At 35.8% G+C, this 20,616-nt stretch overlaps 1 protein-coding gene across 9 annotated transcripts in view; it reads right to left on the bottom strand.

Moving 5' to 3' along the window:
- The window catches only part of ncam1a (neural cell adhesion molecule 1a), a 255,527-nt gene extending 235,653 nt beyond the window's left edge, over positions 1 to 19,874 (bottom strand). For 2 of the 9 annotated variants that reach the window (XM_058757496.1, XM_058757495.1), the window contains exon 1: positions 19,631 to 19,873. In XM_058757496.1, coding sequence (XP_058613479.1) covers positions 19,631 to 19,682 — 52 coding nt within the window. In that variant the 5' untranslated portion in view covers positions 19,683 to 19,873. Of the gene's footprint in view, positions 1 to 19,630 lie in introns of all 9 variants that reach the window. The other 7 variants (XM_058757498.1, XM_058757501.1, XM_058757494.1 and 4 more) reach the window with 6 other exon arrangements.
- Positions 19,875 to 20,616: the final 742 nt, after the last annotated feature.

Here is a 20,616-nt window from a genome sequence, read left to right as displayed (position 1 = left end):
TTTTCCAGCCCTTAGTAGAGAAAGCTGGAAAGGTTGCTGCTGTGAAGTGGACTTGAGAGAGAGAGATAAAGCCAGAGCTCAAAGTCTGAGGGCTGATTGTATCTTCTAATAACAGGTAGCGTGAGAAGCCAGGGCAAACAAGCCCACTGACTAATGCCCGAGAGAGTGTGCTGTCCCTATGAAACAACTCCATGCGCACTCAGAATGTGCAGCCCTCGCCAGGCAGCCTCTGTGCTGCCACTGAGCTTTCTCGCTCCCCAAAGATGCTCCCAAAAGCCAGTCATCTTGGATGAAGGGGAATCAAGCATATATAAAGTTAAAAAGTAGACAAAACTGTATTTAAACTGAATTTAACAGATGCAAAGTGCCATATTTTTAGAAGGAAAATAATGTAGGGAAGGACTTGGATTGGATAGCAAAAAGCAAGTTATGATACAACATGATATTACTGTTTCCTTACCAGCACAGTCATCAACATCATCATCTTCATATTATTATTATTATTATTATTATTATACATTTTTCACTTCTGAAATTTACAGAATTAAGACTATATATTAATAATTTTTTAAAAATCCACTTCTAAAAGTGACAGAATTAAGACTATATAATAAAAATAATGACCACATTATCATACTATCATCAGATTGCAACATTATCATATTATATTAACAATAATGACAAATAATAAATGTATAATAATAACAATAATAATAATAATGTTCACTTCTGTAATTCTGACAAAACTTTGACTATATAATAAAAATAATCATCATATCTTACTTCGCCAGCATTTCAGAGGATTATTATTATTATTATTATTATTTAATCAATTCTGAAATGCTGAGAAAAATAAAACTGTATAATAAAAATTATTATCAGCACAGGATATTACCATGGAATATTATTTATTATTATTATTAATAAAATTCTAACAAAACTATGACTAATAAAAGCACATAAACCTCACTGATGAATTGTGCATAAATACCCAAAACCATTTATTAATAAAATAAATTGGGTCAATTTTGATTCCCAGCTTTCTTAAATCTGTTTACATATTTTGCATTTTATAAAAAAAATAAATGTAAAAAAAAGATAAAAATGCCCAGCAGTTGGCATGTTCATGCATTATTGCTCACTGTGTCAAAGTTCAGTGTTTTGTTCATGTCCCCCCTGCCCCGCCAAACAGACAGTGTGTCGCAGGTGAGGTTTGGTGAAAGGCTTTCGGTCCTGTGGGGTCATGACTCGGGTCTAGCACTCTGCACTAGCTCCCTGCGGAGCAGTCGGAGTAAATCTCTCCGAGGGCAGTCACGCGCTAGTCTGGCGCCAAGCCATATGCCACAGTCTCACCTGCCACTATCATAACCACAGAGCTGTTCCTTCCTCTACCCAAAGCCACACCCAGACCCAGCAGGAGTCCCTGTCTATACACCATCCTAGACGCAGGCGATGCTCTGAAAAAAAACAGTTAATTATTCATCCACACATAAAGTCTGTGTACTCTCCAGGCACTGGCACAGAAGCACCTCTGCGTAGCGTGCAGGTTAGCTGGCGCCGGCAACATGATTCTTGAGGGAAGTGGTATTTCTCTGCTTATTTTTCCTAATGCATTCTGTGTCTACAATATTTCATACTGTGCAATGTTTTCCAGCAAAATGTCAACAGTGATGCATGTTTTTGTTTGAATCTGAGCAGGTATATTAAGCATTGCCAGTGCTTGTACAGCTGAATTCTCCAATCACACATTCCATATATTCATGTAGTTTATCTCCAGAGCAACAGGGATTTCAGGAGGAATATATCGATTTGCTTCCATTTCAGCTTGGCCGTGATGAATGTTTAACAGCTGTGTCCTTCACAATAAATACAATGAACACATCTGAAGTTGCAGTTGAAAGAAGCGTGTCAATCTGGAAAGATCTTTTTTTTCTCTTTACAGTACTACAAGAGAGGTTTCTTTGAACCAATGTACCTATCAAATTATAAAAAATAATCTATATCATTATTTTTATATATTTTATAATAACAACAAGTTAAAATAGAACAGTTCTATATGATAGAATATTCTATTGTTGAAACAGAATATTCAGTTAAATAATGTAAGACATGATTGGCATTAAATAAATATCTATTGGAATTGGATGTGTTTTTGTGGTATATATTAAGTTCAGTTTCTGTTTATTTTAATATATAATAATCAACACTCAAATAAAAATTGCATGCAAAAATATTTTACACACACACACACACACAAGTAAATAAATATATTAATAATATATTAATTGTATGTATATATATATATATATATATATACACAGTATATGTGTGTGTGTGTGTGCCTGTTATATCAATTATATAATATAAAATAATACATATTTTATAATTATATAAAATTTTATATTATATAATTGATATAACACACACAAACACACACATATATTTATTAACTTATTATCAAAGATTAAAACAATCACACACACACACACACACACACATATATATATATATATATATATATATATATATATATATATATTAGGGCTGTCAAAGTTAATGCGTTAACGCAAATTAATTTTAACGGCACTAATTTTATTAATGCACGATTAACGCAGCGCGCATTTTCTTTGACCCGTGGCCTAGCCCGTAGTTGGAGAAATGGAGATGCACAGTGTTGCCAACTTAGCGGCATTGCAGACCCCTTTAGCGACTTTTTTTCCCTTCAAAAAAGCGCCCAAACCTTATTTAGTTTCTGAGACTCGCCGGTACTGCCGCATGAGCGCGAGGTCTTGCTGTCCCAGCGCGCACACACACCTCTCTCTCTGGTCTTAATGGGTCGCTTATCAATCACTATTTCATATTCATTCCGTTGTCTGACAACAGAAACAGTACAATATCAATGAAAACCGTTTTATTGAGAATTTTGCTACATCAAAATACAGTATGTGGGCACAGAGTGGCAAACAAATCTAATAATAATTAATAAATGTACATTTTGCATGTTCAGAAGTGAGCTGCCCTGTCGTGCAAAAATGTAAACAGGTTTGAGTAAGTAAATAGCTCAGTGCAAAGAAAGAGAATTAATGGGAACCTGGTATTTCTTTTTTCATGCGTCTAATAGACATGAACAAGTTCTTTGAAAAACATCTATGACCTTTGAAACATGTCTAGTCTTCATGCTCTATGTTGACTATGGTTTTAATAATAATAACCATACATTTGCGTAAAGCATCCATATATGTCCATGCCCATGTTGATTAGAGTATTAATATTAAGTATTAATTTAAGGTGCATTTAGAACAAATAAAAATGTAATAATAATAAATGCAATTAATTTGCGCTTAATCACGAGTTAACTCATAACAATCATGCGATTAATGGCGATTAAATATTTTAATCGATTGACAGCCCTAATATATATATATATATAATGCAAATTTTTATTTGAGTTTTGATTATTACTACATATAAAAATAAACAGAAACTGAATTTAATAAATCACATCCAATTCATAAATATTTCTTTAATGACAATCGCATCCTACATTATTTGACTGAATATTCTATTTCACTCAAAAGCACGTCATATTACAGAATCTACATATTTGCGAACAGTTTTATCTTGCCTTTCAAAGTCAGTGCTAAACAATAACTAATACTGTATAATGGTGTGACATTTACAACAGCATCTTCTGCTTAAAGAATGATGTCATAAGCCAATGGAGCCAGCATGCCCACATGGTTACTATAGTTACTGTACCTAGAGTCACACCTACACAGCAGCATCCACACTCCCACACACAGCCACACCTCCACACAACCAGATAATGGGCATCACTGGATACCGATTAGAAACCAGGAGCGCAAATGTGCCTAATGGCACCATTGAATAAAGGACAACCGTGGAGTCTCCTAGAGAAGCTTTAAAGCCCCCTGCCAGCCTCAGTATAAATTGAGGGTCAACGATTAATGAGGTTATTTGTGGTGAGAGGCCTGTGTGCTCTGCAGACCAACCCTCTCCAAGTCCATTAGAGCCGGACTGCTCTAATGACAGATTACTGACAAACGACGCCGTTTGTTTTCAAAGAAAAAGTAATAAGCTTAGGTGGACACGACAGTCATTCTTAATCTCCTAGCTATCTATTATCACTCTGAAATGGGAATGCTGTCCTTTCATATGAAATGTGAGCTGTCGATACGCTGTGGCATCGACAAAGAGCCCGTGATCAATCATGGTAGAGCTGCATAAAGATTATTTGGCACCTCCTCATAAAACCTCCACTAAAACAACCTCACAATGAAGATAATACAAATGAATACATTAGTGGTCTAACATCTTTTTTGGCCAATTAACAGGCACAAATAACAGGAAGAAAAATGAACGCAGTAAGTTGTTTTGCCATGAGAAGTACCGCAGGGTTCTAGAGTACAGACACAACAATCACTAGCTATGTTTCTATCCACCTATTTTAATGCGCATTTTGGGTAACCGCATTAAAAACGCTGGATGGAAACATCAAGATGCACATAAATGCGCTCAGCTAAGTAGGATAAATTTAAAATAAGAAAACATGCGCATAAACTATGATGGAAACACTTTTACCGAATAAATTCCTTAATGTGCATCAAAAAAGACATGTGACTTTGTGATGGGACAGCATAAAACTGGACCAACCAACGGGTCGATCTCATTGCACAGCATCTGAAATGCTAGTTTTGTCATTCTAAAATGCTTGAGCAAAGTCTTGTCAAAGTGCTTCGTTATAATTACCTACAAGTACTGCGTTCCCAAACAGCAGGTTCTGAAAATAAGATAACATGACCATGTTTCGTCTGCGTGCTCTGAAGCTCGTAATTTATTGTATACAAAAATTATTATATACAGTACCTTCTCCTACTGCAGTAAATTACATTTTTCTTTGTGATATTTAGCGCAAGTTAATCAGGAAGTGACGATTTTTTACTCTTCAGCTCGCTGGATGGAAATGGTGCTTTATTCGCAAATGTTTTATGCGATATTCCAATTTTGCGCATAAAAGTTTGTAACTTTGGATGAAAACATAGCTACTGATTCCTGATGAGTTTGTTTTGTGTTAACTACTAGCTTAACTACTAAAGTCAGTAATAAAACAAGAACACTTACACAAATTACAAGCATGAACAGCCTACAACATAAAATAATAAATAAAGACAGTAACGGTAGTATTCAGGTGCAGAAATGTAAAAATTAAAGTGTAAAACAACACAATAATGCTTACTGCATAAGTTAAATACAGATTAATCTTTGTTAAAGCTGTGGTGTTGTTTGATTAGCAGACAGAAACAGGTATTATAGGCTGTTGTCTCTTTAAGACTAAATGCACGGACCTAATACTGACTCACATCCGGTTTCTTCTCCTTCGCACTCCTTCGACTTCTCCTTCATCTGAATGGTCTGAAATTGCTTGAATGTGTAAATTGGCAAGACAAAGCACATGCAAATGATAAACTTTCACTCTATGATGATTAAACTTAACAGTTAATCCGCGAATCACGTGCGTGCTGAACTGCAGGACTGGTCCGTACGGATCACGGATCATCTATGATCCGTTGCACCCCTAGCAGCAGAAGTGTTTTGCAATATATACAAAATACAATATACAAAATACAAAATACAATATGAACACAATAAGTACATTGTACTTATTTTTTGATGCAAGTACATAGTAATTAAAGCCACTTAATATAAAGTGGGACCATCTTTTCCACCACCTTAGTGATCAGTATCTTCAAAATCCAATATCTACATTTCTAGAAAACCTCACAATCCATTTCAAAGGAGCCCAAGAACAATACAGAAGAAACTGAACTTTTCTTCTGGTGGATTCTTCTCAGTGATGAAACAGTAATGTGAGTGTTCAAACACAGCTGCATCCATACCCTCAGCCCTCCTTGGTCCCTCAGTCCCCCAGTCCCTCTCTCACTCGCCCCTGGACACTTGCCTTTTATCTGCATACCCTCCATTACAAAGAAATGCACAGCTGTCACTCTGTTGCCCAGAAACCTAATACCTACACAGACGCTGTTCAATCACAGAGTGGACGGGTTGGTTTGACCATGAGGTCATCTGGTCTGTGAACAAGACAGATTTCCCAGATGCATTGCAGCCAGGCAGCCAAATCAACAATTTGGTTAGTGGCTAAATTTCATTTGGCACAATAAAGGGCTTATGGATGAAATGCTGTCATGAATAATAGAATATTGATGATCATATCATGAATCACACTGAAACCTAATACAAGAACAGCCTCTCCAGTAAGGCTGGGTGCTAGATTAATATTTTATTTATATGATTTGTTATATTATTTAAATATTTAAAAAAGTAGTTATTTAGCTTTTTGACAGCATTCACCATATATTTTTTATTAATCAGTATGCTTTTGCTTCAAAATAGCTTAAATTCTGATTTTAACCAATAATCATTCTGACCTAACGGCCATCATACAAACAAAAATAATATAGTAAAACAATGTTAAAATAGCTCAAGGCTTGTTTTCAGAAGCTTTGTAATAGAAAACTGTCTTCAGCATACATTTGAACTTTTTTCCTCAAATGAATCATTGAATCAGAGAGAGAATCATCATAGTTGGAACTGATTTGAAATGATCAACTCTACCACAATTTTTATTACAAGACAAGGATGGATGATGAAACAAATCTAATGAAACGCTCTTTAGGAAATTTTATAGCCTAATATAAGAGCATTAAAATCATCACAATGTTCACAATGTTGTTTGTTATTTAACTGCCACCAAAATCATTGTGAATATATATTCCCTACTCTCCAATTCACTGTTTCCACAGAGGCTGGAGAATATTTGATAGCATCAATCACTATGCATGACTAACCTGGTCAGTGTTTTAATGCGTTCTCAATTAAGTTGCACTAACAAAACTCAAACAAACCACTAACACCGCTGGCAGAAAGTCAATTCTCCAAATGACTTGCATTCTATCTGATTGAATCTGTCTTTGCCTGTCCCATAATGTCTCACCGCCTCCCCAAATCTGTCTCCAGAGAAGAACAAAAGACATTAAACATTTATTTCAGCTCAAAATGAGCGCTTGTTTGTTGGGTTTAAAACAAACTAATTACTGCAGAAACTGTGTCTGCCTCCTGACTGTATTTGTGTATATCAGACACGCTTTTCAAGTCACTGTTGGACATCACCAAGGTGCATACGCACGTTAGAAAGGGAACTAATTAAGGCTTTTCCACATCTTGGGCAAAAATACTGTCCGGAGACTGTCTTTCCCAATAACAGTAATGAGATGGAGAGATCTAGGGAGCCATGAGGAGTCTTCATTCTCACAAAAGCCAGGGTGAAGCTGTGCACTCGGTCCTCTGGAAGAGTAGACATGCTCTGTTCTGACGGTGAGGTCTGTGTTTTCCATGCCTCTCCTCTTTGTTTCGCTGACTGCTCGCTGTGATGCTCATTAGGATCCATAAACAATAGGAGCAGCTCTTCTAATGAGAGGCCTTCAAAACTGCCTGCCCATGGGAAGCCGGCCATGCCGCATCTGCCGCTGCACCCGACAAACGGTTATGGCTGGTGTGATCAATCCAGCGGAAGCTCTTTGAGAAACTCACTTCGTTTACTTCCTAAGGATGCTAAAATTTTTCTATGATGTTTACGGATCATTCCGGTTGTAATTTGCAGTTCTGATAGAATGATTAATGAAGGTTACATGGCCTCTGGATGTGGAGATGGCTAAAAACAGAGAATACAGCCGTCTCAAACCAAGCTAAAGTGTCATATTACCAACATAGTGTAGCAAGTAAAGTACCTTAATTTGGATGAAAATATTTGATTGAAATATTTGATTGAAAAATAGTTCACCCAAAAATGGAAATATATAAAATACACTGATCAATTCCCCCCCAAAAAAAGGAAATAGAACATAATGATAGTATAATATAAATAGAACAATAGTATATAATGAGTTTAATGAGCAAATGATGAGCATATTATAAGTTAATATATGTATATGTGAGCATATGACAGAATATCACACACACACACACACACACACATGTATATATTTATTTATGAATATTCTGACCTTTTTTAGCTGCCATTTTTTTAATTATTTTTAAGGAACAACATTTAATTATTATATATAAGATGTCCACATCAAAAGAAATTTACAAAAATGATTTTATGTCCATAGAAAGCACATTAAGTATAAGTAAAGTGTCTACTTTTAAGGTTTCGAAAAAGTTTTTGGAGAATAAAATGTCAAAATTTGGTTGAAATAATGTTACATTGTCATTCAGTATTCAGTAACAATATTTAAGTAAAAATTCAAACCACATGCTTATTCTGACTTGAACATATTAAAATAAATAAAATAAGAAGATTAAATTTTATTGTGTTTTAAATGAGTAAAAAATTCTAACTGACAAATGGGCAAAACCTAGGATAGTGGCAAATTTAAAAAAAAAATAATTTTTTTTTTTTTAAGTAAAATAATTAGTATTTGGGGTGAAAGTAATTAGTCTTTTAATATGTCATAAATGGATTTTTGTTGTAAATATGCCTGACAAGATTGTTACACTGAATGACATTTTAGTGGGTGTCTTCTGTAAATCAGGGAAAGATGTATGATATTTATTTTTTGCTCAGAAAAACAAAAACAAAAACATAATTGCAATTAAATTAACAGAACATTTTTTGGGGAAAAACAACAACAATTTAACGCAGTATTACACTTATTATTTTTATGCTTAAACCCTTTTTCGTCTTTGACCCATATATATATATATATATATATACATATATAATATATATGTGTGTGTGTGTGTGTGTGTGTGTGTGTGTGTGTGTGTATATATAAATGTATATACAGTATATGTACTGTATATAATTAAATGTTGTTCCTTAAAAATAATTTTAAAAAATGGAAAATAAAAAGGTATATATATATATATATATATATATATATAAAATTAAATGTTGTTCCTTAAAAATAATTTTAAAAATGGCAAATAAAAAAAGTCATAATATTCATAAATAAATACATACATATTTTACTTTAAAAAAAACTGTCATTATTTACTCACTCTAATTTTCTTCCTTTTATAACAAAAATGAATGAATGAATGAATGAACACTTATGTTGTTCCTTCTGAATTCATTTTGTATTCCACCAAAATGTAAACAAAACAAAATCATCAAAAAAGTTGGGTGAGTAAATAATGACATAATATTAATGAATGAATGAATGAATGAATGAATGAATGAATGAACGAACACTTATGTTGTTCCTTCTGAATTCCTTTTTATTCCACAAAAAACAAAAAACAAAAAACAATAATCAAAATAGTTGTGTGAGTAAATAATGAAAGAATATTTATAAATGAATGAATGAATGAATGAACACTCATGTTGGTCCTTTTGAATTCCGCAAAAAAAAAAAACTTTGGTGAATAAATAATGTCAGAATATTCATGTTTGAGTGAACTGCTCCTTTCTAATTCTCTCTGTATGCTGATACACCAGGTGTGAAAGTGCAGAAATTTGAATGGGCGATACATTTTAGACCTGAGCACCTGTGTGACGGCCTCATTTATGCACCACAGGAGGGTTAAAAAGAATGTTGCGCTGTGCTTTTCTCTCAACAGCGTGCTTCGGAGATGAGGTGAATAACACTAAACTCACAGTTGTTACTCTACTGACACGGCTCCACATCGCAGCAACTCCACACCATCTGTCCCGATCAGAGACAGACAAACAAATGAGGAAGCCTCCTGGCTACAAAGATCAACAATCACCTCCTTCAGCCCTTACAGCAATCTGCTGCACATCCATTGATGCTGCACTAAATGCTTTTCAATCGTCATAGATTTTCCCCACCTGGACCAAGTTTAAAAATAATCAGCTCAATACTGCTGAAGACCACCTTCCTTCTGTGCTGTCTAAGCTAAGATAGCACACGTCTTTTGTGGGTGGAAAGTAGTTTTTAAAGCAGTCTATTTCTGAAATATCACGCTAGTCCTAAAGTAAGAGCAAGGACCTACTGACATCTGATATATTCAGGCTGATATGTGAAAAACAAAGTAGAAAAATGCTATTTTAAAAGTCATGAATGGTTAGAGGACATGTCATGGATATGTTCTTGCCTTATGCATAACCAAAATAAGTATAAGTCAAGATTAATAGTTTACATATTAATCATATACAAATATGTTTCTTTTTGTAATGAATAATCTTTCCAATTAATCAATGTTTACTCTTTTTTTAACAACATTCATTCACCCATCCACAAAATATATACGTAATACAACTTAATCTACTGTGCAACATGATACAATCTCAGCCAATGAGAAGATATTGATTAATATACAGTTACACAAACAAAGATTTTGGCAAATGATATTAAAAGGTGAGTATGGCTCACAGTAATGAAAATTAAGAGATCAATGAATTGTTCTCTCGTTCATTGTTTCACATGATTGAGCCTGATCAGAATGGAAAAAATTGAACACTGAAGAGATATTAATTTTTAATTGTTCATTTTAACTGCTTTTAATTGTGATTTTTGTGATTTTTCTGTCTAGTATGAAAAATAAAATAAAATTAAAATTGTGACATTACCTCAAAATTGTCTTCTTTTATATTTGAAAAAGAAAACCTCTATTTTAAAATATTTACAGGTTAATACACAATGTTCAAATTCTCCTCATTCCTAAAACTTCCTTTTTGTGTGGAAAATAAAAGACAATGGTCACCAAAACAGTTTGTTTACTCACATTCTTCAGAATGTTATCTTTTGTGTTCCACAGAAGAAAGAAAGTCATACATGCTCTTCTCTATTACTCATGCCACGTTTGGAAGTCTGATTCATTGTGATTCATTTATTCATTCAGACAAGAAGTTGTTTAATGAGGAAGTAAATGATGACAGAATTTTCAGTGAAAGTTCATCTTCTATCTCTTTAAAAAAAAATAAAACAGTGACAGAAAACCTCCAAGATCCTTGAAAATTTGGCTTTTCAGAAGAGGCATGCATTGCTGCCAGAACTGAGAACGTATATTGGTTATCTCTGGCTTCTCTTTCCTTTGTTCTTAAAACCTAAACAGATGTTCAAACCAAGGATTTTGCGCCAGTGATCTAACAGATGCCCCTTCAGCTACTCTAACCCACAGGATACATGCAGGAATGAAAACCCTGGTTATGAAAACATCTTTTCAGAATACATAATCCACAGTAATGTTTCCATACACAGCGAAAGTAATTTCATACATCCATGATCAAGGAGAGTGAGAAAAATGACTGTGTTGAGAGAACAGAGATCTTTTTTTGTCTAAATCCTTAACCTTTCTTGCTCGGAGTGCTGCCGTGCTGCCGAGTCAAAGGAGGAGAAGACTATTTTTGTTCTTTATCACCCAAAACCTCTAAACTCCTTGGAAAAGACAGCGACTTTTACAAGAGTTTGTCTCCCAGCAGGCCTCAGTCCTGCATCCTATCAAAACAAGAAGACAGATGAAGGGATGGACTAATAAAACACCCTGCTTGTTTTTAGCCCAGGGCTAAGATTAATACGGCAAATATTATGGATGTTTGGCAGCACGCATCAAGACCATCACCTCAGTGGTCTTGTAAATAAAAGAAACATATTTCAAAATCAGCAACTACTGTTAGATTGAACTTGCTTCTTACACTAACCTATACATTTTAAATTGATGGGGAATAACTACCTAAAAAGCAGTAAAGCAACTTTTATTTTTCAGTGATGTAACAATAGCTAAGTTACTTTAAAAAAGACGTAGATATATTTTCTAAAAAACACTACACTGCTAATGTGTCACGCTGCTCTATAGTAAGAAAATACAGTCGATAAACAAACATGCTCTTCTTAACAGTCCTCTATTACTCATGCCACGTTTGGAGGTCTGATTCATTGAGATTCATTGATCCGTTCAGACAAAAGCTGGTTTATTAAATGAACTGCAGATTAATTTGAGTCCTTGAGCAGAAAACCGTAATGTAGCTACATTAAATTTGTTATTAACTAGTAACATAGTTAACTGTTTTTTAAAGGGTGGCTTGACTGTAGTTGAGTATTTTAAATATGTGCAAGAAGATTCCCCAACAATGGTGGCACAAACACTTTGTTCCGGCTGTGATTCAGGCGAAAGGAAAGACGAATGACGAGAACGACGAAAGCACAGGAAAAGCAATCAAAGGTGAGGAGGCAATCACAGTGGCGACATCAGACTCTCCATATTCAGCTGAATTGCCTACTATGGGAGCAATTGATTATGTCAACAGCCATATGGCTTTGTGCTGGGAAACTGTTGGTGGGAAATGAATTACCGCACACTGGAACCACTCTGAATGCCCGAGTCTCTTTCTACGATTTCATACAAGTAGCAAATCAAATGTCAAGGGCATGTACTACTACATTTGCTACGTAGGAACAGATTCACTGATACAGGCATGAAAATTAAAAGCTGAAAAATGCAGATTTGTCCCCTCTCGAAAAAACTGGCAATGGGCAACAATGCAACAGACTGCCAATAAACTGACCACAACGCTCAAAAAAAGCATCTTGGTGGTAAATACGTGTGCTTTAAATACGATACTTCATTGCAAAATGCCTAGGAGACTAGAATGCTCCTTTCCATGTGGATTCATCAGTCATGCCATAATTTTATATGTGTTGATGGCTATGAGAGAAAAGATACAGATGTGTACTTTAGAGCTGTCAGTAATGAGACTGGTCGCAGCAATACTACGATGGCGTACACATTTGCAATGAATGGTCGTTTGTGAGTAAAACACACGCCTGAAGGCTGTGAAACCTCTGCAGTTTAAATTAGAATCAGGTTTGTCTGATCTGATTACATCAGCACGCCTGTGGCAGAATCAGATGTAATACTGCGTTTGATAAGCAGTGGGAGACATACAAGCAGTCTTGTCCAAACTAAAAGCACTCACCAGACAGGAAACACAGAGAGATAGACTGCTGAAAGATATTTTTAGATCTCCAATGAAAATTAAGACAGAAATTTGCTAAAAATATTCATATCACTCTGCTTTTTTTTTTGGACTTCAAGCCATGCTTCTAATTCAAAGCTACTGTCTTTGTATTTACTCTTGTACTTTGGCCCTCCAACCCCCCCGTACTCACTCTTTTGTCAGGTTATTATTCTTCAAATTTAGGCCAGTGCTTGCAGGGATTCCAGAATGTTCTTTCTGAACATGAACTCACAGGCTCCAACTAAAAGGACTGGGTCTTCCACAGGCAAGCATTTCATCACCAACATTGGTTAAATGTTGTGATTAGAGACATCTTTGAGGCATAGTCTTTTCCACTCAAACTAGAAAAGAACATTCAGTTGTAGTTCCCAAACATAAAATCCTACAGCTCTCTAAGAATGAACTTGAATTCTTACAAGATGTAGCATCCAGAAGTTGATTTTTTAAAGTGTTGTTTACAGAAATCTATTAATCTATGTGAAATATTATCACAATTTATAATATGTGTTCCATTTGAATATATTTTGAAATGCATTTTTTTCCTGTGATGGCAAAGCAGAATTTTCAGCAGCTATTTCTCCAGTGTTCAGTGTCATATAATCATTCAGAAAAATTTCTTATTATTATCAATGTAATGCTGCTTCCTATTTTTGTGGAAACTGTGACACAACAGATTTTTTTTCAGTATTATTTTCATGACTCATTCAAGATGTCTTTACTGTAACTTTTCATCAATGTTTCATCATGTGTCCTTGCTAAAAAAAACGCTTAAATTTCTTTCAAACAAGAGAAACTTACTGACCCAAACTTTTGAACGGTACTGTGTAGAGAACTGAAAAGTGACATAACATAAAACACAGTTCAATTCGATTTAAAGTCAAGGTTTTGCTCTCATTTCGGTTTTGCTCTCATTTCAATATGCTGGTGCTTTTCATTGTGCTATACAGTATTACATCTCACCACAACACAGTACCAGCATGTTTGCTTGCATCTGCGTCATTTTTACACAAGAACTATTAGCTAACATGACAGCAGTTCTGGCAAAGCAAAGAAACTGCAAAAATGATCACGTGCAAACTATTATGCCACAATCAGGTAATATTTTGAGCTGCTAACTGCTTAAATCAAGCCGATTAAGATAGGTTGCCATCACATATTACCTTTTGAAACTCTGCTTTTGGCAGTCATTTGGCACGACAAAATTAGCACAACACTTTTATCTCATTTCATCGTGACATTCACTAAAATGGTTGACTCTGAATGGATAAAGCTGTGAAAATAGTCCTATAATTATTCTGCTTGCCGCAAGTGGAGGGAAACAGTAACCTTATGAAAGTGCTTTGGGCTGCTCTTGTTTGAACACAGTGTGGTAAGGAACTCAAAGTATGCGCAGACTTTGTTTTTGGTGGTTTTACCCGGAAATCTAGTCCAAATTCCTTGAAGTGGGGTACAATAAAGTTGAATCTTGGAGACGAACGTCTCTGGACTGCAGCATCTGAATGTTATTACCATAACAAAAGCCTACAGAATAGCTAGAAGAACACGTTTAAAGTTCAGCGAAATGCATTATTACATTACAAATATAAAAAATAAAGCATGATGCAGAGGAACCAACAGTGATACATCCAAACGCAGAAGTCTATATCCAGTAACTACTGGATGATGTCACAACTATTGCTATGCATTACAACATAATAGATGAGTCATTCAATGGGATTAAGAGACTTTCGAACCGCACCTTCAAGGTGAAGGGTGTAATTTCTGCGCCCCTGGAGACACCAAAGGGAACTGCAATCTGTTTGTTTGAGCCAGAGGAGGTCTATAATACTTGGTGAAAGCCATGCATTATCGTTCCCATTCATCTCAATGGCAGTTTCTCGGCTAGTGCAGGCTCCCCAGGAAGTATGTGAATTGAAATCTGTCATCTTTGCTTATGCATTCAATTCTGGGGCACTTTAGTTCTGCATTTAATACTTCAAAAGATTTACATTGAAAATTCCATCATGTCTCAACAATGCAAAGACCTTCATTATAACTGTGCATGTACTTGACTCAACCAGTGGCATGAGTTTGGGGCATGTATTTATCTGAGCAATAGCAGATAAGCAAAGTTGTCTGAAATCAGTCATTATTTTTACAGTTCTGTTTGGTGTCATTAGTGGTGCAGAAATGAGACACTTTAATTTTCCATGAGCCAGCGAAGCAAAGAGGAAGAGAGGCAGAAAGTTGTGTTTCTGGTTTAAATGTGGCAGGGTGTAAGACAATGTTTACACTTCTCGAAGTTGCCTCTCGGCCTGCGACTTTAGGAGGCCCTTCTACTTGAATTAGGAGAAATCCTTTCAGAGATGGGTTGCAGGGATCAGGGGGTGGCTTTTCAGCATGACAAAACCAAACCCATTTCCCTCCTTTTTTTTTCTTCTTTTTTTGCCTCCAACACTCTACAGGACGCCTTCGGAGCTTACACAATGCAAATCAGTCTGAGCCCCCTTTCAGAGAGTGATTAATATGCATAGACGGCCCATCTTTATCAAACAGCACAAAATGGAAAACAACTGGAGAACATTTGGGACGATTGGATTTCAGTCAGCTTGCGCAAAATAAAATTAATACATTTTTACAAGAAGGAGTCACAGTGTGAACAGTACAGCATGAAAGCATTAAAATGTTTTTATCTGGTGAAACATCCAGCGATCCTACAGCATGGGGGCAAATCTCTCTACCAGATCACAATTCCTTTCAGCTCTGATCTGACGCTTATGTTTTCATTGGCATCAGTCTTAGTAAAGCAATACCGTTATGAAATTCACTCTTTAATGACCATACAGAAGGACTCTGTAGGAGGAGAGGTTCACCCTTTACCAGTAGAGATAAAATATCTGGTCAAATTTAATGAGACTTTTAAGAGAAGTGATAAATTCATTTTTATTCAGCAGGCATACATTCTCTGAGAAATTTAAAGAAGAACTGTAGAGACCCTGTCATTATGTGCCATAAAGACGACTCGTCCTTGAGTTAAAATCAGTTGATTTAATTATGGTCTGTCTGTGAACCAAAAAAAATAAATAAATAAATAAAATAAATAAATTTAAAAATAATATATATATATATATATATATATATATATATAAAATAAATAATTTGAAAAAACTGAGCACTGAACTTCATGACATTATCTTTAAAAACTAACAAAAACACTAATCATGTTAAAACAGAAAGCTGCAACTGAAATATGAACGAATGCCTGCACACACTGTAAAAAATCAAAAGTTGAGAAAACTTAAAAGTTTAAGGCAACCAGCTTCAGCAGATTTTTGAGTTTTCTCAACTTGTTTTTGTAGGAGATTTATGACTTTTCTCAACTTTTTGTTGCATAAACTGAAAACAACAAGTTGAGAAAACTCAAAAATCTGCTGAAGCTGGTTGACTTAAACTTTTAAGTTTTCTTATAATATATATATATATTATTATTTTTTATTTTTTTTAACCACATGGTTACTGTTACTCAGCCAAAAGATGGAGATCCAAGTAATTTTACTCTCTTCCAGTACTTTCATACTAGCTTTGAACTTGCCACAGACAGAGGAGTTCCAGATGTTCACCATCTTGCAATTGTTTCTTTCTTTTCCTTCAAGTGTTAACTAATCTACTACTATGCCCTCCTCTTGAGGTCAGGGACACATACAGTATTTAAAGCCCCCTAAACTTCTTTTATATCTCTTTAAACTTCTCCAGAGGCTGATGTTGAAGACTCCCTATTTGGCTCTTTGTACTTTTAATACACTGAAGCACAGCCCGAAGAAAAGCAGTTATTCGTGATGTGGGGATATGGGTATTTAATCTGTATTCAGCACACGCAAACAGCTCTCTGTCAACATCAACATGTCAGCACCATGCAGCAGTGTGTATCTCTACACTATAACAGTCACTTTAGTGATGTATAGAGATAAGGAGTGGCAGTGAGGGAGCAAAAAAATGAATGACAGATGCAGGTGTTCTGTACCGTTACACCTCAAAAGCATTGTTTAAACCACCACATACTTTAAAACTGTTAATATTATTTTAAGGCTTCACTCTCTGTCCTTTTATCTCTAGATGTACTTCATGTACTTCCTCTTTTTCACATACACAGTGCTGATGGTCGGGTGAGAAACTGAAACCACCCCTAGATATTAGACAGTTAGGCATTATACATAAGCACATCTTACCTACACCTTATAATTAACGATTATATTTTTCCTATCTATATAAGATCATACATAAGTCCTAAATACTTTGATTGGACGAACATAAGATAAACTTCCAAAGATTTAATCTAACAATAACTGTACTGTATATAAAAGCAAACACACTAGACACGAACTCACAAACTCCATCACTCTTTAAATAGGACACATGTACGAACTCACAGAACTGCACTTTTTAACACCTGCCCTAATTACACACAAATTAAGGACACCTACTATAACCTGCCAAACAGACCAGGACAAACTCCCACACCTGCTAGGAGGAACTTCAAACCTGCTCAAACCAGCTACGAGGTTTGTGAAGTCCAGCCACGACAAAAGGGCAACCAGTGGGACAGGACCACCGACTGGAAAATAACATCATCCCTCTGCATCACGCATACAAATCATAACCACTACTGGCTATCACTGTACAACACCACTCCATTTCACCAAGCACTTATGTGTAAATATAATATACAATCTGAGTCTAACAGCTATATATCCATAATGTGCATACAATACATTTGTGAACCTGGACCACAAAACCAGTCATAAGTATCAAGGGTAAATTTGTAGCAATAGCCAATAATACATTGCATGCGTCAAAATTATCAATTTTTCTTTTATGCCAAAAATCATTAGGATATTAAGTAAAGATCATGGTCCATGAAGATATGTTGTAAATTTCCTACCATAAATACATCAAAACTTAATTTTCGTTTAGTAATATGCATTGCTAAGAACTTCATTTGGAGGTGATTTTCTCAATATTTAGATTTTTTTGCACCCTCGGATTCCAGATTTTCAAATAGCTGTATCTCTGCCAAATATTATCATATCCTAACAAACCACACATCAGTGGAAAGCTTATTCAGCTTTCAGATTATGTATAAATCTTACATTTTAAAAAAATTGACCCTTATGACTGGTCTTGTGGTCTAGAGTCACACACACACATTCGCATACATATTTGTATTACATATTTGTCTAAACCACTGCAGATAGCCTATGTTGATCTCATTAAAATCCCATTAACATCTGGGTAAATATTATAAGATTAATGACTACTTGCATTATTATTCATTTTTATCCTAGATATTTTTAATGCAGTGCATATGTGCACAAGTATAATGTTAATGCTTTGGCAATATAAGCTTCTGTTTTGCCATGAGAAAGAGAGGTGGGGGGAGGAGGGGAGGGGGAGGGGGAGGATGAGGGGGTGACAGAATATAATTCATTCCCGCCCAAGCCTTACTCTCTGATTGGCTGGAAATTATCATCCATGCATTCGAATCATTCCCCGAATAATCACATGAAATATTTTTGGAACAGTTCCATTTATCATTCTTATTAACTCAATGCACTCATAAATCACACTTTCGCTTAGTTTTCTAATTGGCTGCCTGGTCTGCTTGTAAACAGCCTGGATATTCATTATAAATGCATGAGAAGTGTAATTTCAGTCTTTAAAGGAATGTTGCAGGCATTTACTCACACTCATGCTGTTCTAAACCCGTTTGTATCCCACTGAAGACATGAAGTAAGTCAAAGGCACAGGTAAAAGATTAGAGACAGACAGCCTTAGTCACCGTTCACTTCCATTGCATCTCTTTCCATACAATGAGAGTGAATGGTGACTGAGTCTGTCACTCTGACAACATCTTCTTGAAGAAAGAAAGTCACAGAGAGGTTTGAAACAACATAAGGGTGAATAAATGATATATTTTTTCATTTCTCGTTTAACTATTACTCAAACAATCACAAGGATAAACTAATTCAAGGGTAATGCAGAGATGTTCCAGTCGCTCAACACGAGCGCTCTCAGCTGCGCCAGCACCACCGTGACCATCCCGAATATGAACAACACACGGATGAAAACACACACATTAAAAACACCACACAATAAACTTTGGCTGGTTATTGTGACGGCTTAGTTGGCGATATGTTTACACAACACACCAGATGGTTGTTTTTCCTGTCCCCCAACACAATTCTCAAAGGAGCCAATGCGCAGTAATGTCCACACAGCCATAAACAACGCAATTTCGCGCTCTTAAAATGTCAAGTATCACTCCTAGAAGTGCGGTTTATTTTTACACAAGGATGCTAGACTTCATATCCCACCAAAACGGTGCCAGTTCGGTAACATGTGCCAGTTTGGCAGGGATGAAAACAACAGAGTTTGTTTAAATGAAACGGACGGCTAGATATAAACCGAGGCAGTTTGCAAAGCTGTATCACTGAATGAACCAGCTCGAACTACCTCGCATCCTCATCCTCAAGCTCGCTATAACTGCTTCTTGGAGACAACGCGCTAGGACAAACAAGGATGCGAAAGGATACAGTCTAACACAGTGCAACTGATACAAGTGCATCTTACCTGCATAACCAAGGAAAAGAAATGTCCAAATGAGATCCCTTATCTGAAGCATTGCAATCGCTTCCAAAGGTATGCTCCGTGTAGAATAGGTAGAGAGAGTTGGTTCAGTTATTATCTAAATGACTACGATGCTTTGTCCCTGTTTCAGGTTGCTGTGATATCATGAATTGGTCCTCAGCCGTTGACACAGAATGCGCTCCGAGCAGCACAGCGAATGAGTGACAAGAGCCGCAGCACGCACAACATGAATTCATCCGCCAGAGCTAGAGTATATGGAGCGCGCTGGATACACTGGCATAAACTAGTGCGCGCACTTTATTCAGTCTGGTGCCGCTGCAAATCACAAACAGCAGATGGTGCGCTCGGAAAATCTCGTCATGGACTACCGGGGTTATTCGGATTAGGAATTCTTGTAAACTCGACAATGGTTACTGGTATTTAATGGCGGGTTTTGTTTCCCCTCACCAGGCTCATTTATGAGTATAGAGCGGATGTGTGCGGCATCGCAGTAATCACAGTCCTTTCACCTAGTGCACGTCCTTACGCAAATGCAAGGGGAAATACAGGGTCAAACAAATAGAATGCAAGAGAGAATTGCTCTATTAAAACTATTATGATTTAATTAACCATAATGCTTTTTTTTATTTTTATTTTTTTCATGGGAATAATGTGTTTTTTCTTGGAGGCATAAAAATAGGCTATGGTAGGCAACAAAATAATTCATGGAAATTTTTACAAAATAGTCACAAAAACAGTTGCTAAATAGCAGGTGCTTAACTATCAAATGCAAAACAGAGTCAAATGTAGAGGGATAAATTCTGACAATTCTGTTATAATGTATTCAAGCTGATGTTGTTACACACACCCATGACTTTCTTTCATACTTTTGTGGAACACAAAATAATTTAATTCCAAAATATGAATCTTAAATTACCAAATAGTTCCTGGCAGAAGAATACTAAGGAAATTAACAGCAAATTATTTAA

This window comes from Onychostoma macrolepis, chromosome 21 (assembly GCF_012432095.1).
Source record: "Onychostoma macrolepis isolate SWU-2019 chromosome 21, ASM1243209v1, whole genome shotgun sequence".
NCBI classification, from domain to species: Eukaryota; Metazoa; Chordata; class Actinopteri; order Cypriniformes; family Cyprinidae; genus Onychostoma; species Onychostoma macrolepis.
This window is presented reverse-complemented; position numbering and strand designations above follow the sequence as displayed.